The following is an 18,276-nucleotide window of genomic DNA, read 5'->3' on the forward strand; positions in this document are numbered from 1 at the left end:
CGCATACTATGACGTCATCAGAGGCCGCATCATAGTTTGCACCGGCCAGCAAAGCGCATAGCCGCGTCTCTGCCCGCTGTTACTGAAGACCGAGTAACGAAGAGGAGCTGGGGGGGGGGGCTGGCTGTATACTACAGGGGGCAGGCTGGCTGTATACTACAGGGGGCAGGCTGGCTGTATACTACAGGGGGCAGGCTGGCTGTATACTACAGGGGGCAGGCTGGCTGTATACTACAGGAGGCAGGCTGGCTGTATACTACAGGAGGCAGGCTGGCTGTATTCTACAGGGGGCAGGCTGGCTGTATTCTACAGGGGGCAGGCTGGCTGTATTCTACAGGGGGCAGGCTGGCTGTATTCTACAGGGGGCAGGCTGGCTGTATACTACAGGGGGCAGGCTGGCTGTATACTACAAGGGGATCGCTGTATACGACAGGGGGATGGCTATATACTACAGGGGATGGCTATATAATAAAGGGGGCTGGCTGGCTATATACAAAAGGGGGCTGGCTGGCTATATACAAAAGGGGGCTGGCTGGCTATATACAAAAGGGGGCTGGCTGGCTATATACTGGGCAGGGTCTGTGACCAATGCATTTCCCACCCTCGACTTATACTCGAGTCAATAGGTTTTCACAGTTTTTGGTGGTAAAATTAGGGACCTCGGCTTATACTCGAGTATATAAGGTAATTGCAAAATACACTCACCGGCCACTTTATTAGGTACACCTGTCCAACTGCTCGTTAACACTTAATTTCTAATCAGCCAATCACATGGCGGCAACTCAGTGCATTTAGGCATGTAGACATGGTCAAGACAATCTCCTGCAGTTCAAACCGAGCATCAGTATGGGGAAGCCTTTGAACATGGCATGGTTGTTGGTGCCAGAAGGGCTGGTCTGAGTATTTCAGAAACTACTAATCTACTGGGATTTTCACGCACAACCATCTCTAGGGTTTACAGAGAATGGTCCGAAAAAGAAAAAACATCCAGTGAGCGGCAGTTCTGTGGGCGGAAATGCCTTGTTGATGCCAGAGGTCAGAGGAGAATGGGCAGACTGGTTCGAGCTGATAGAAAGGCAACAGTGACTCAAATCGCCACCCGTTACAACCAAGGTAGGCAGAAGAGTATCTCTGAACGCACTGTATGTCGAACTTTGAGGCAGATGGGCTACAGCAGCAGAAGACCACACCGGGTGCCACTACTTTCAGCTAAGAACAGGAAACTGAGGCTACAATTTGCACAAGCTCATCGAAATTGGACAGTAAAAGATTGGAAAAACATTGCCTGGTCTGATGAGTCTCGATTTCTGCTGCGACATTGGGATGGTAGGGTCAGAATATGGCGTCAACAACATGAAAGCATGGATCCATCCTGCCTTGTATCAACGGTTCAGGCTGGTGGTGGTGGTGTCATGGTGTGGGGAATATTTTCTTGGCACTCTTTGGGCCCCTTGGTACCAATTGAGCATCGTTGCAACGCCACAGCCTACCTGAGTATTGTTGCTGACCATGTCCATCCCTTTATGACCACAATGTACCCAACATCTGATGGCTACTTTCAGCAGGATAATGCGCCATGTCATAAAGCTGGAATCATCTCAGACTGGTTTCTTGAACATGACAATGAGTTCACTGTACTCAAATGGCCTCCACAGTCACCAGATCTCAATCCAATAGAGCAATCCTTTACCCCTGAGGAAGTCTCCAGTTGGAGACGTAACGCGTGGGGAGCCCTCCACCTCCTGATCATTCCACCACCCCGCCTGCATGCTGCTATTTCTCTGGTTTGTTTGCCAGGTCACTTGTTATATGTACTAGGGTTTGCCTCCATTACCTTTATCGACTTTTTACCATGTTTACATTGCAGGCATTAATTGACTTAAACCTTACTTCCATGGCAGCTTGACAGATGCACTTGCACTTTATATGTGTCTTTTCATTTTTTAGGGGTGGTTTTGGGTGGATACCACCCATTCAGGAGGTGTCTTGTTTTTGCACCGACCATAGTGCATAACATGGTAGACAATTGTATGTACTTTGGTACAGTTTTAATTGATTTTATATGCATGTTTGCGTTCAGTGTTGAATTTTAATACAATTTGTTATGTTTTTTGAATCAAATCATGTCAGTAACACACTACTTTTTTCTCTGATTCTTGATTTGCTCGTTTTGAGTGTGTCGACTATTACAGTATTCTGCTGTGCAAGGTTCCATTTTCTATTAACTGTGTGATGCCATCATGTCAATATGGACCAAAATCTCTGAGGAATGCTTCCAGCACCTTGTTGAATCTATGCCACGAAGAATTGAGGCAGTTCTGAAGGCAAAAGGGGGTCCAACCCGTTACTAGCATGGTGTACCTAATAAAGTGGCCGGTGAGTGTACAGTTCCACACATAATCTCACAAGACATGCAACACTCTCTTCTGCTCTTCTCACAAACAGCTCCTGGACATCTTCTGTGCATACTCTGGAACTTTCTACTAAAATGTGTCACACTTTCCCCTATCTTCCAAACATAACCGGAAAACCCATCTGTTCAGGATTACCTGCAATATGTAATAACCCCAATGCGATGTTCCCTCACCTTGTGTCTTCATATACCCTCCCATATAGATTGTGAGCCTGCCAGGGTCCTCCTTCCACTTGTTCTAGATCATGTTGGTGTATTTTATACTTGCATTTGTTCTCATCTTAATGTATGTGAACCCGTTTAGTGACTGTACCACACTATGGAATTAATGATCCCCTATAAATAACAATAACAACAACAATTTGCTCATAGAAAAAAAAAAGACACAGAAAATTAGATTTTATGTACCTGTGCTACACGTTTTCCCTGTCCATCCTTTTTTGCACCTACAAAAAAAGTCTCCAAGCAAATCGTTACACTCAAAGGTACCAAGTTTATGACATGGGTTTGAAGAACACTGATCCCGTAAATCTACAAGAAAAAAAAGAGAAAGTAATTAATTAAAGGGGTATTCCGGGAATATGAACGTCTGACACAAAAACCCATGATGATATAAATAAATGAATACAATAATACTCAATGTCATTAGTCACAAAACAGAGCTTAAATAGTTTGATTTTATGATTTACAAAATTTATGGCCTCTCTAAAGTAGGTGGAGTTATCACTAAGATGGCCGCCACTGGAAACTACAAGTTCCATGATCCTTTAGTTCTAAATAACTCCTCCTACCTCTTATGCTCTGCTCCCAGTGATGATATTACAGGTTTTCTTGCTCTGTTACCATAGTAATGATGTGTAACTGCCATCACCACAACACTGGCCATAAAGGATACACTTCAACCAACCAACTACAGCCACACGTATTGGTGATCACATGACCTGCCCAGGCAGGTGCAGGACATGTGATGTGGACATGTGACCAGCGGCCATCTTCTATCCTGTGTATGCTCAGCAACGGACCGCGCGGAGGAAATTAACGGACTGATTAAAGGGCCAGTAACATTTTAATTCTTCATTATAGTCTATGTCACCAGCATTTTCTGCTAAGGGGAGCAGCATTTTAAATAACAACTAATTACACATTAGCTTATATTTTGAGTACCCATTTGTATATGAATTATGCTTATTCCTGGAATACCCTTTTAAATAATTAGTACATAAAAAGATACTTTAACACTGAAGAAGATTTCCACAGTAACATAAAAGACACAGGGGTTGCATGATTCATTGCATTTTCAAAATTTTTTTGATACGGTCCAATTCCAAAAAGTTTCAATACTAAGTGGCATTTACCAGTGGGTCCCCCTCTCATTCATCACAGAGTCAGTAATGGAACTCTTTGCCACTAGTCATTGAAGTTACACTGCTTAGGGAGACCAGTATGAGGTGGTAGGGCTAGATACCTTCAATTAGCAGAAACACTTCTGCCGTGCTCAGCAGTGGAAAGTTTGGAAGACCTGTTATGTCACCACCATGTGTCCAGCAAATGGTGCGGGTGGTTTGCAGTCATTTTGATGGTGACCAGTGATGAAGTCACAACCGTATGAGACCAACATATCATAGGACAGAGCTTATCATGTACTGTAGGTGATGGGATTTATCTCCTAGACATGTTGTTTTACATTACCCTCTGTTATACCCATCTCTCTATAATGTCCCTTGCTAATAGACATTATAAAACTTTTGCACAACTTTCCCATTGTGGCTGGGAATGTGCACAAGACAGAGGGTACATGTCAGATTGCTTGGGGGTCTTAATGCTGGGACAACAAGCGATCAGAGAAACAGAGAACTGAAATCGGACTCAAATATGCTTTTCCTAAAAGGAACCTGTCATTGGTAAGGTCACTTTTACAAAATGATAGATTCCAATAGCTTCTGGCATGTAGATTTTAAAAATGTCAATAATTCCAGTGCTTTGTAATTGTTTCTTTAACATTATCTGGCTCCCTGCCAGTAGTTGTTGGTGAGTTCCGGGATGTGTAGGAAGGAGAGGAGGGGTAGAGTTCAAATGAGAAGTGCTTGTGGTAGTGACCTGACGTAAGTGGGGGAGAAAGCAGGAGGAGAGAAGATAATTGAGGGGAAGGGTGATGAGCTAGGATTAGGAGAGGATCCGTTGAGGATTAGAATTGCCCCCCCCCTTTCTTCCCCCACGAAACTCACCACATGCTGCTGTCATTGTGAAAAAAATGACCATCCTGATGATAGTTTAAGTATCGCTTTAGAATTGAAAACTGGAATATTACACTAAATATTGTTAGGGAATTCCTAATTATAAAAAAAACCCTAGAAGTTAGGAAATAATAATTTCAAATAAATTTGACAATTGTGTTTGCTTCCTAAATTAAACTTGAAATTAGCATAATTAACAAACATAACAGGAAAAACTGCCATATTGGTTGACTCTTGAAGTTGCACCATAAAAACTAAAAATACCGTAACATCTTTTGTTGATAACAGTCATAGTTTAATAAATTTCTAAGAGTTTTCTGACTTTCATATAATATATGGTGTGGCCTAACTGTTACATCCGAACATTCAGTCATAAACTAGACCAATTACCGTATATACTTGAGTATAAGCCGACCCGAGTATAAGCCGAGACCCCTAATTTTACCACAAAATACTGGGAAAACCTATTGACTCGAGTATAAGCCGAGGGTGGGAAATGCATTGGTCACAGCTTCCCCAGTATATAGCCAGCCAGCCCCTGCCCCAGTGTATATAGCCAGCCAGCCCCTGCCCCAGTGTATATAGCCTGCCAGACCCTGCCCCAGTGTATATAGCAGTGATGGCTAACCTATGGCACTAGTGCCAGAGGTGGCACTCAGAGCCCTTTCTGTGGGCACTCAGGCCATCACCAGAGATGACTCTAGGTATCTTCCTGCAGCCCCGGCCAGCCCAGGACTTGCTGTGCACAGAGCTATTTTAATGTATCACCTGTACCTGGGACTATTTCCTGCTTTATTGGTGTGCTCAGGGTGCTGGTATCAATGAAAGCTGTGACAAAAAAGGGAGTATAAATCACAAATTAAATTTCTGTGTTGGCACTTTGCGATAAATAAGCGGGTCTTTGTTGTAGTTTGGGCACTCTGTCTCTAAAAGGTTTGCCATCACTGGTATATAACCTGCCAGACCCTGCCCCAGTGTATATAGCCTGCCAGACCCTGCCCCAGTGTATATAGCCTGCCAGACCCTGCCCCAGTGTATATAGCCTGCCAGACCCTGCCCCAGTGTATATAGCCTGCCAGACCCTGCCCCAGTGTATATAGCCTGCCAGACCCTGCCCCAGTGTATATAGCCTGCCAGACCCTGCCCCAGTGTATATAGCCTGCCGCCGCTGCCGGACAGATCGCACAGAAGATATACAGGGGTCGCCGGAAAAGTGAGTTTAGATATATTTATTTTTTTTACTCGAGTATAAGCCGAGTTTGGGGTTTTCAGCACATTTTTTGTGCTGAAAAACTAGGCTTATACTCGAGTATATAAGGTAATAGCTGATCTAAAGTAGACTAAATGAGACACTTAAGTGAAGGAGATTTATCAAAAATGGTTATTTTTACCGAATAACCAGAACTGTTCTAGTTGCTCATGGAAACCAATCACAGCTCATAATTCTTTTTGTAAACAGCTGAGCGCTCAGTTCTGCTTATTGAGCACCAAATAAAGTAATTTCTTTATTCACCGACACTGATAGATCTCCCCACATTGTTCTTACATTTTCCTCATCAACATGATAAATAACTGTGTCCAAATCTGTGATAGAACACATAAATGCCAATGGGAAAGTTTAACCCTTTTGCCCCACTAAAAGTAACTTTTATTCAATTAGTTAAAATATAAAAAAAAAAGCTAAAAAATTTCATAAGTGATGTGCTATCAGTCAAAGATTAAAACTTTCAGGGTGAGGAGCTAAATCAATGAAAAGGGAGACGCTCCCCAAAAACAAACATCCTAGACAAGAAAAACAATTAGTATAATGCATTGGTACGTTTGACAGTTACACTGACCAAGTACAATAGATGCTACAGAAATACTGGTCACTATTAACAGCAAATGATGACATAAAGGAAGTTATTACACCTTACCCAAGCGTAACATACCACCGGGGTAAAAATATTTAGGGTGTTGGTTCACGGCCTTTACTCAGAGTAACCCTGATAGGTTTTTAATACAGGTAGTGAGGAATGGATGTTGCAAATGATATAGGACTAAGATAGTTAGATATCATATTGTTGAAGTCAAAAGTTGTAAACTGCAAACATACTGTAAAGTGGGGAGAGACAGGTAGTGGCTTACAAATGTAATCAGAAGCCAGCTAGTAAGTTGGACTTCCCAAATAACAACTATACCTCTCTTAAATAAAAAGGTGGTGGCTGGTTTGGCAGACAGTTGACTGTACCTTAGGGCTGATAGCTCAAATGGATAAAAGTCAGGTTGGTATCAATCATAGAGCCCGCATACGTACATTGGTCAAAATACTATAATAGTACCATCAGTGGTTACAGTCAATGGGGGTACACAGCCAACAACATAGCAGAGCAATTCATTTCTAGAACATAAAGGATTGATTAGTTCTGGAGACAAGTTGAAAGCCAGTTGGACAAAACTAACTATATAACAATAAATATTCTGCTATCCTGCTGGCTTCACACATATAGAGCTCCCAAATACAGAACAAAACCATTGAGGTTTCCCACCAATCTATTACATATTGGGGACTAACCTGAGTTCCCTATTCTGAAAAAGTGCAGGTCTAATTCATACATCTATAAATTAAATACACCCATCCCTCACCCTGAAAGTGTTAATCTTTCACTGATATATCGCATCACTCATGAAATTGTTTCTCTTTTTTCATATTCTAACTAATTAAATAAAGATTATATTAGTGGCACAAAAGGGCTTAACTTGCCCTTTGGCATGTATGTGTTCTATATTGAAATTAACCTAGTCACAACGCGGTCCAATTGACAAACTCAGTGGATACAAATCTGTGATAAACACTACCTGTAAAAAGCCTCTGCATGAATTTTGTCCACTGCGCAATTTAAACTGGAAAGCATACTCCTCTTTTGTCCTTTTTAATTATAAAATACTTTTAAATATATACTCGAGTATAAGCCTAGTTTTTCAGCACGAAAAAAATGTGCTGAAAACCCAAACTCGGCTTAAACTCGAGTAAAAAATATAGGTTTTACCAGGTTTTTGTGGTAAAATTAGGGGCCTCGGCTTATACTTGGGTCGGCTTATACTCGAGTATATACGGTAGTTGATAAGATAATATTGCTTTTTTAAAGCAAGCCAAAAGTATACATGGTTGCATTTTTCCAATGTAATTGTAGCTTTGACTGTATAGGAAGAGCCATCACTTCTAAAAGAACTGGAATTTCAAGTTTTGTTGTAGTGTAATGTTAAATAGAAGGAAAAAAAAATGTACAATTTGTTTTATAAACAGGGTCATCCTAGACACGCGAAGGCACGTCTGAAGATGTGGGAGGATCAACAGAGACATAACATGCAATATTCACAAATTAATCACAATAGAAAATAAGAGGCTGTTGAAAGAATGAGACTAACAGGAACAAAATACGTGCACCAGGAAACAAGATTGTGAAATCTATAATTGTGAATCTATAATCCAAATTATTCTTTACAGAGAAGCTTTCGTGTAAATTAACCCATCCAAAATAAATACTTCATTAAAAACTGTGATTAAAAAGCATTGCCATTATTCCTAAATGGTTCTTTTCAATGGCTGCAATGTTAACAAATCAGTTTGTAAACTTAAATGCAACTCACCTGATGTGAGTCATACATTAAGTGAGTCATGCATATTAAAATTACTAAAATGTACTTGCATTGTCCTGCCTCTTTGTTCCTGATTGACAATTGTGGAACATTGAGAGAGAGCTCTATTACATCATTCAGCACTTAAAGTTATGTGACCAAAATTATATCATCTATGGTCCAGTTACATTTACATGGTCTACAATGGGTATGAGTAAAGGTCCATGGATGCAAGCTGTCAGTGATTTTATGTGATCTGATACATACATGGGGTAGATGTAGCAAATGTAAAAGTACCTTAGATGATGTCACCCTGGTCACCTGACAAGCTGAGAAAAGGCATGGAACATAGGGAGGAGTAGATGGGAGGGGTCGGCCGAGCAGAACATGCCCCCTCTGATGGCACGTAATATATTATTTATGGGGATGTAAGGGAAACAATTTTTAGCTAAAAGAAGGGTGTCAGTTAGTTACTAATGCTCTACAAGAAACTGTCACTAGCTGTATTTGTGAAAGTGTGGTGACAGCAAACCCTGAAATATGTTATATGCCATGCTTGAATAGGATATAAAGTAAATTTTCTTGGTCTACTGAGCACGTTACTTTACTAGTGGAAGTGTTATGGGGTGGAATAAAATCTCAAACCATTACTATTTAAAATAGTAAAATCTAGTTACATAGACTGAGCTTTCAAGGAGGAATGTGCAAAAATTTCAGCCTCTAGATGTGCAAAGTTGGTGGAGTCATACCCCCAACAGACTTGCAGATGGGTAGTCCTATATAAAATCAGTGGGGCTAACTCCATATGCATAACACACATTTCATTTTTTAAATAAGCAGGCAACAACACAAATGCTTGTTTGTGGCTAGAATGTTTAAAATGAGAAAAAGATTAAAGGGGTATGAATATTTTGGCACCCTTTTTTGTGACATTTATCTGCAAAGAGCTTTCAGAAATGTGCTCACTTAGATACAGTATGTGAAAAGGCTTTTCAGTTGCACACATTTCTGTGCATCATGGAGTCCTCAATATTCTCTTCGTAGGAATAAGGTTACATGCATACAAATGCAGAATGCATTGTTTGACAGAAAAGGACAAATTATTTACAATAGCCCGACACACAGTTGTGGTTTCCATGGCCCAGTGTGAGAGCTGACTGCCCACGTCCACAAATTATAGGGCAGGTACTATTGCAAGCTGTATTTGTGGCTCAGGCAGTCTTTTCTACTTGAATTGGCGCATGACTGGCCATCACACGTCGATGACAAATGAACCTCAAACCATGGTCTATAGGTTCATGGGGTTTTGATATTCCTCCTCGAACCAGATTTACTAACTTCCAGTTACTTAGTATATTCAGCTCACAATACTGTGCCAAGATGAATTCAAGGATTTTACAGCAACCTATAATAACATCCTGCACAGTGCTCCTGCAAAACAAGAGGCATGGAGGTGGCACAAAGGAAAAAAAATGCAATATCTGGCACCTCACAAGCTCTTCATACATTAGATGGTTGGCAGTTTGGTAGACGTACATCTAATGTGTATAGTAAGCTTTTCTTAGAGTAGACATGGGAATTTAATTGCTTGCTACATGCCTGTAGGTTAAAGTCATTATTAGTGCACAAAAATATTGAACTGTTGCCAAGAAAAATAAAAAAAATCTGAATGCACCTTTTACATACAAGGGACAAATCAAGTCACATAATGGATACATTTAGCGATTTGTGAGTAAATGAAAGTTATTTTTTTATCCCTTTTCAACACAGAGCATGGACGTAAAACACAAGACCTGTGGGCCATGTTTATCCGGCCAGTGTCCCTGCCCCTCCCTATGCTGCGTTAGTCAGGAGTGCAGCATAGGGGCAAGGTACTTGGATACTCGCCTTTACCCACTCCCATGAAGCAGCAGCACTCTTCTCTTCTCCTGTGCGCGTGGTCTGTATGTGCCAGCCCTGAAGCACATGATGTGATAATATTATCAGGTGTGCCGGCTTCAGAGCCTACGCATACAGCCCTCACAAGGAATAAAGAAGACTGCTACTTCTTCAAAAAAAAGAAAAGTGTCTAAATGTCTGTAGGGATCTCTGTGGGGGCACTCTGGCAGGTGTGGGAGCACTATGACTGGCATGCGAGCACTGAGGGGATACTCAGGCACTTTGGCTGGAGTCGGGGCACTCTGCCTATTGGCTACTTTAGGGTCACATATTGGCCAAGGTGATGTCTCAGATCATTTAACAATATTTTCAGCTTAGTGCTTACCCTCAAATGGCTGATTGTAATAGTAATTCTGTATAAATGTAACTACTAAACAGCCCAGTAGATACATTTATACAGCAATAAAATGATATCAGACCCTTTTAGAGGCTGTTGAGGTTCCAAGTGAAAATGAGTCAACACCCCTTCTTGAATAGATATACTGGTTTGGCTTTAATCCCTTATCATGTCATTAGGCTTTATAAAAGTCATGCTTGATGGTAAAGGGGCTGCCTTACAAGGTAGCAAAAGAGGTGTTTTCCTTACGCCATCCTAGAAAGCTTATTTTCATTCCTGCAGAATCCCCTGGTGGAGCATCAATGGCTATAAGTCTCCACATGCCAGTAAGGTGGCCATAATTGGCAAAGTCACCGCAAGGAGAACTCTTACTTCCTGACAAAATTAGCCTAATATGACCTCCGTTATGTCTAGAAGGCCACAGTTGTCCAACAGATTGATCAGATCATTCCACTATTTACTGATCTTGTCACTTAGTCTTAGGGCTTGTTTTTATGCCATGTGCTAACTGGTCCCTGAATTATGATCACGGCAGAAATTCCACAGATGTCAGCATGTTGGAGATAAAAGGATTCTGTTTTTTTTCTCCAATCTGCCTAAGGATAAGATTTAATAATTACATTTTGAGCAGAGTGGAAGCATGAGCATGCACTATTTCACAACTTGTACCGTCATACAGTACTTTTTATGAAAAAAAAAGTTTAAGAAAAAGTTTGTTCTTGTTGCAAAATAAAGACTTTATGGATGCAGCTTCACTGTTTTTTATTTTAAAAATAGCTTCTTTATTCAATTTACAGTACTGGTTACTGGTGTGCATAGTCATGGCCATGAGCAACGGTGCTATATGCTCTAGAAACACATTGGCTGTACAACTTCTGTCTTGATGTGTCTTCTGTAATGATACTAAATTGAATAAAGAAGCAATCCTATGAAGAGGAAAACTGGATCCACAACTTCATTTTTGAATAGTGGTCTGAAGTTCTTTTTCTCTGAAGCTTTCTTCACAAAATGACAAAAGGGTCAAGTGAAAACTACATTTATGTGGATAAAGCTACCCCTACAACAGTCATTCTGGGCTTCTGTTGCCATCACTCAGTCAACATATTTGAGAAGTATGCCAAAATGTCCAAGTGAATCCTGCTAATGGTAACGTCCCATTACAGTGTCCAGCCCCTTTAATGCTAATAGACAACTATGCTTTTTACAGATCTTTCAGACACAGTAGGGGCCCAACTGACTGCTAAAAGAAGGCTATGCACCTGAAAGCAAGAAAAGCATATTTTGAAATCCACTACCCCACTTATGAAACATTCCAAAAAGTCACTAAAATATATTAGACGTTAAGAAATCATAAGTTCCTTTAATTAAAAGACATCTTCAACCAGTATCAAGGATTGTACACCAATAACACTGACATACGGATGTGCTTCCCCTCTGGCAGGATCTGCTCTTCTTAAAGCTTCTTATGCCCTTGTTTTTAAGAATATAAGTTTTTACAAATTATGCAAATAAGCCTAAGGGGCTCCAGGCTCCATTAAAACCTATGGAGCCCTGAGCCTTTTTTAGTAAAACCAGGGAATAAGAAACTAAAAGAAGAGGAAATCCTGCCAGGGGGGCTCACACAGCATTTAAGTGTGCCTGGTTTACAATCCTTGATCCTGGTGGTAGATGTTCTTTAAATTCATTCTTTTGTACTGTAACTGTCCCTACTACAAGTATTTATAGAGCTGTAGCCCAAAGAAGTCTGGTATATTAGACATCCATTAATCATATTCCATAAACAAAGAAGACTAAGCTACAAAATGAATGTGTAAATCCAGACTTTCTCCACTGAAATACATGTAGTGGATTCCAACAGCAGAGCCCACCCAGAGTTTCTTGTAAACACCGTCATTTGCTGGAATAGAACAAGCTGTGAAATTCAGTGTTAAATATGTATATAAAAACAAAACTAGCTGATCACCTTTGTATTTTATTGTACTGCTTGAACAATTGCCTGGGCACAAGCCCAGAAATGTTTTCACTGCTGGGAAGTGATTAACTGTTTGCAATGCAGCCTGATAGGATGAGCTAGCCGAGATCTGATCAAGAAACATTTTACTCAACAAATTATTAGGTAAGCTAAAGAGTTGCCTAGTTTATAGTACATTAGGTTTGATATATATCAGCCAATAAAATGAACTATTATCATTGTCGCAGAGATACCCATAACAAAGATTTTTCAAAAGATCACTTAAAATTTAGAGCAGCGTACTTACTGCGAGCAACTACCCACTCATTACAGAAACTACCGTATTCATCAATAACTGTTCTGTACCATTTCTCACAAAAGTACTGTTTTGGTGGAAAAGATAGAACAATAACTACTCTAAATCTAAAAAATTATTTCCTGAAACAAGTGACTATAGTTAGAAAACCTCCTGCCACATGTTGCAGAATCACTAATGAGTGTCTACAAGCTGCTTCCAACATAATTTGACCGGACAATACATGCAGTTATGAAAGGTGCCTGCAATGAAGCTTTGATGTAAATTCTTGTTTCCATTACAGCCCAAATACACATTCAATTTAACAACAAACCTACAGAACCTTGCACATAACAGGGAACTACCTATATTCGGTTTTTAAACACAGAGGAAATTATTAAATTGTGTTTCATTTTTTTCAGCATGTTGATGGGATTAGTTTAATAATAAATTTAGCACCGCTAACTCGACTTTTAAAATAATGCTTCCGGTTTTCTCAGTCTTACATCTTTGCTTTAGGATCTATGTGCATCAATTGCGGTGGCTACCAAGAAGACAAAAATGTCCTTAGAGTCTATTGACTCAAGGCTCCAACTTGTGATTAAAGCTTGAAAGTATGTCCTCGGTTGCAAGAGGATCCTAAAGAAGATATAAACTTTATACCCTTACTCTTATTTCATAAGAGATTATTTATATAGCTCCTGGGTCATAGATATAGCTTTAGGAAATGGCATTTTAAAAATAAATAATAATAATAATTCTGATGATGATAACATGTTTGATTTTTCCAGCAGAAAAAGAAAAAATTTAGTAAATACATGTAGCAACTTAGGCTACTCACACATCTAACTGTTAGAAGTACTTTAGTCCTTCTAAAATAGTTGATGAGAACTTCGGCATGCAGTTATGGGTATCAGATACCCAAATGAACCTGTTCAAAGGGGGTCCCTTAAAGGAGGTTATTAAACCTTTGTTCCACTATTTTTGTCTATATTGATGGTGGGGAAACGCAAAACACATCTGCTCCAGGGATTTTGCCCAATGTACTTTGAAATAACTACACATGCCTAAGGATATAGAGGGTGAAAGCCAATACAACCACATGTGGCAATTACAATATTTTATACTGTATATGCTCCTGTTTGAATCGCTTGACAGCAGACTGGAGTCTTTTTACTTCACATCAGTTTTATTTGCTACAAAAGATATATCAAACATTTTAAGAAATTTTCTATGCCTGTGGATCCGTTGGATAGGGCCTTGGCGACAGACCTTTCTGACATCCATGCAGTCATTCCGCTACCTGGGTTTTCAAGTCTTTAAGCTTCTCAAATTCATTTATGCGAGTAATCTGTCACCCTTACTTCAAAAACTTAAGACCAAAATCACAGCAAAGCGTAAAATTATATTTGTGTTTTGAAACCCTCAATAAAAATGATCTGATCGAGGCTGCGTTTTAGATGTGTTAAAACGCAAGTGTCGAAATGGCTTTTTTAGGACATATACGTTTCTAAATGTTGCAATGGGGCAGATTTATCAAGCTGTCTGAAAGTCAGAATATTTCTAGTTGCCCAAGGCAACCAATCACAGCTCCACTTTAAAATATTCATGAGCACTGGTAAAATGAAAGCGGAGCTTTGATTGGTTGCCATGGGCAACAAGAAATATTCTGACTTTCAGACAGCTTGATAAATCTGCCCCAATGTGTTTGGCTACTCTGGAAGCGTTTTCTCTTCATTGCTGTAAGTGTAAACAGCTGTGAAAATGTTGACACAACAGCTTACACTTACAGCAATGAAGAAAAACCGGAGTAGCCAAACACATTGTAATATTTAAAAACGTATGCATTCTGACGCACACATCCTGATGCATGCTTTTCAACGCACATGTTTTGACGCATTCAAGATGCCACATGTGAACTCACCCTGAAAAAAAAAATATTTCTGAACAAAGCAATAAATAACAGACAAGTTAATAAGAATTTCTAGGAGAAATTCTAGGAGTCAATATCGCTATTCTTTCTACTTGGCTACAAGACTTCTTATTAAATTGACATGAGAAAGTTTAGAAAAATCAAAACTTGTGTATCTGTGTACAGAGGAGGGAGAGCAGCATGGCAGAAGGCAGAGGAAATCATACACACTCCTCAGAACGATTGTTTGTCTGCACAAGGGAAAATTGATCACTTATGGGCTGCAGAATTTATAAGTAGTAAAACATTGCACAAGTGCTTCTTAGATAAAAGCTAGTAAAGGCTGCAGCATACTATAACCACGGAACATGCAAAGAAGATGCCTATAGTCATTGCCGATTCCAGTTATTTTGCTGCAAGTTTTTGCCGAAATCCTTCCCAGCAGCCTACTTCTAATCTCCTGATTTATTCGGTTTACCAACATTGCAGGCAAATTTATAAAAAAAAAATCTACAACCTGATCAGAAAATGTTGACAACATTACTAACAACATCCCCAAACAATGCCTCCAGATTGCTTACACCCTGACACTACCCATGCTGACTCGCACTCTAATAGGTCAGTCAATGACATAGATACTAGTGGCATCTAGTACAGGTGATGATATAATCCATCAGGAAGAGAACTTAATTACGATTTCTCCCATCCATGATTTATCACTGCTGAATTCACCACCAGATATCTTCAGCTTAGTGAAGCAAATCCCCACACTATGCACCTAAAATACCACAGTCACTTACAGTATAATGTCCAGAATAATGATAATGTCCCCCTATAGATAGTAAATACAGGCAGGACCCCCATCCCCAAAGGTTCTATATTCAGACAGGACTCCCCACCCCCATAGATAGTATGTACAGGCAGGACTCCCTAACCGCCATAGATAGTAAATACTGTACAGGCAGGACCCCCACCCCCATAGAAAGTATGTAAAAGCAAGACCCCCCTGGTAGCTTCTTTATACAGGCAGCATCCCCATAGACAGTATATAGAGGCAGACACCCCTCCACCCCCATAGGTACTATATTCAGCCAGGAACCCTATAAATAGCATATACAGGACTCTTTTGAAAGATAATAAAACTAATACAAATCCAGCCACATCTACTGCCCTTTCCTCCCGGCAGCCACATCTTCTCTGCAGTGACACAGGCTGGAGTGCATGATGACATCATAAGGGTCTGTGCTACACAGTTCTACCTTTCAATTGCATCAGTGTCTTTAAGAAGCTGATGTAATTGACTTTTCTGGAAGTATGGAATAGCCAGTGTTTTACAAGTCCGCACTACTGATGATCTGCCGTTCCTCGGGTCTCTGCAATCTGCCGCTTCAGACAGGATTTTCATCCCACCTCATGGCAGATGCAGCCCTGCCTTTAGTGATTGGAAAAAAGTCTGAAACTGGGATAAGGTTGTAAACTGAACATTGGGATCTAAACAATTAATGAAGTAGGGGATAAACCAGCAAGGGTCAAAAATAAAGCACATCGACTGAGTGACTGAGTTAATAGCATTGGCAAGCAGAATCCATATAGCAGCAAAATGAAAAAACACTGTTTCTATAATTTACCACAATGAATATAAAGAGTAAACCTATTGATGTTGTTTGAGAGGATAGAGGCGACCAGGACTGACAAACTACCTGTATTTGATGGTATTTGGAACCCATGGATCACCGCACAGGGTTCACCTACCCTTGAGAGGGCTCTTATTTTTTTCCCCTAAGGACCTTGTTAGATTACACATGGCTCACCAATATGCATGCTTGTAACCACTCTCACCTTTAGCGACCACCTATACTGATCTTGTACTAACTCTCAGATTAATCCAACACTCGCCAACCCTTAGCCCTCCCCCATTCACTTGTTCAGTTTGTTTAATACAGTAGCTGGCTATGCATCACCCTAAAATTACTTCTCTGAGATTTTAATTCAATAAAAATTTGTTGAAACTAACAAATTAATGAAGAATGAAAGGTTTGTGGATTTTATAATTATACAAATCTAAAAATACATTTTTCATGTCAAGTGTTTCAATGTTACTTTCCCATTTTATTGCTTATTTATTTGGATATGGTGTTATCATCTCTGAAAAAATCTTATGAATATCACAGTCAGGCTATATGCACAGTTTTCTTCATTTTAGTTAGGAATATAGATTTTCTAGGAAGTGTATTGTTTCTCTTGAACTTCTGTCAGGTGCAGCCTGTGCAGTCAACAAGTGCTGATTGGAAGTCTTATCTTGCAGCTGTGCAATGAGTTTCGGGGAAAGGAGGAAGGAACTGGCGAATCAGTATGGAATGTAAGATATTTGCTGAATGAGCTTTTACAACTAATACTGAACCCATTCCAATATCAACAGAATACCTGATATAAGTGAGAGTAGGCTAATAACAATTACAGAGAGGTTTTGAATGATATTGCAGCATTAATCATTACTGGATTATAAGGACACCAGTTGAAAGAAAGAGCATATCAACTGAAGTCATGGTCTTGTGAAAAATTCAAATTCAGTCTTTTCTCAGTATTTCAACATAAAAGAACATTTTTTACACTGCATATTTTTCGGCTTACAAAACTTCAAGAAAAGACCTGTATTGAGAATGCACCAACACAATTAAATATAAATGTATTTAATGCATACCAAAATAATTTGACATGCACTATAAATATAGAGTTTCTTTGGGGGCTATTGATAGAGTAAGGCTCCATTCACACAAATGTTTTAATACAGCCATGTGCTACTCAGTCCATGCCATTTCAGTACGATCAGCACACGGCCACATTCACTTTAATGGGCAATACAGCTATCCATTTGAATGGTCGTATTGCCTATCGTAGACAGAAGTTATAGCATGCTCGGTCTTTTGCCATACGTACAGCCCGTCTGCATGCATGGCTCCCTATGGAACTAGAGTTCATTATTTGTATGAGACATCAATAAGTCATGAAAATGCTTCACAGCAAGCAGAAAGCAGAAAGAGTCCAACAAAGGACTAAATCCTTACTTACTATGGATACATGTAGAGAGGTCTGTCCCTTTCTGGTCTAGAAATGCATACCTTCGAATACAATCTGGAAAAGAGATTTAACTTCATGAAGTCAACTGTATGTGATGATTAAAATAACCAGCGCATGGGTGTCCTTTTACAATGCTATGAAAACTAATTAAAAGGAACCGGTCCTTTGTTGCCCTTTTTTGTATTGTCCAAGGACCCACTTGACACTAAAAATTATTTTCATAAAATTTCAGCTATTTTTGGTTAAAAAGATAAAATTAGATCAAAGATTACAGGCTACCTGTCAGCTTGCTTCCGGAGTCCCATGGGCATGTGGAGCAAGGAGTCCCTCCCCGGAAAAAGCTCTCATTCCGCACTTTCAAAAAAACCTCTCCTCCTCCACTTCCTGTTCTCACTGACCACAGTAAACGAACCTTGAGTTTGCACAGACAGCATCTTCTTCAGACGGCCCAGCTCCACTGCTATCTGCACAGATAGCACATCTCCACTCTGCGCATGTCC

General features: G+C 39.9%; 1 protein-coding gene across 2 annotated transcripts in view; it reads right to left on the minus strand.

The window, feature by feature from the left end:
• GAS6 (growth arrest specific 6) overlaps positions 1-18,276 on the minus strand; it is a 78,924-nt gene that overhangs the window by 44,863 nt on the left and 15,785 nt on the right. For both annotated transcript variants that reach the window (XM_072135784.1, XM_072135785.1), the window contains 2 exons: positions 17,768-17,830; positions 2,822-2,944 (listed from right to left, as the gene is read on the minus strand). In XM_072135784.1, the coding sequence (XP_071991885.1) occupies positions 2,822-2,944; positions 17,768-17,830 (186 nt within the window). The remainder of the gene's footprint in view (positions 1-2,821; positions 2,945-17,767; positions 17,831-18,276) is intronic.

The sequence above is a fragment of the Engystomops pustulosus genome, chromosome 2 (assembly GCF_040894005.1).
Source record: "Engystomops pustulosus chromosome 2, aEngPut4.maternal, whole genome shotgun sequence".
Taxonomy (NCBI): Eukaryota; Metazoa; Chordata; class Amphibia; order Anura; family Leptodactylidae; genus Engystomops; species Engystomops pustulosus.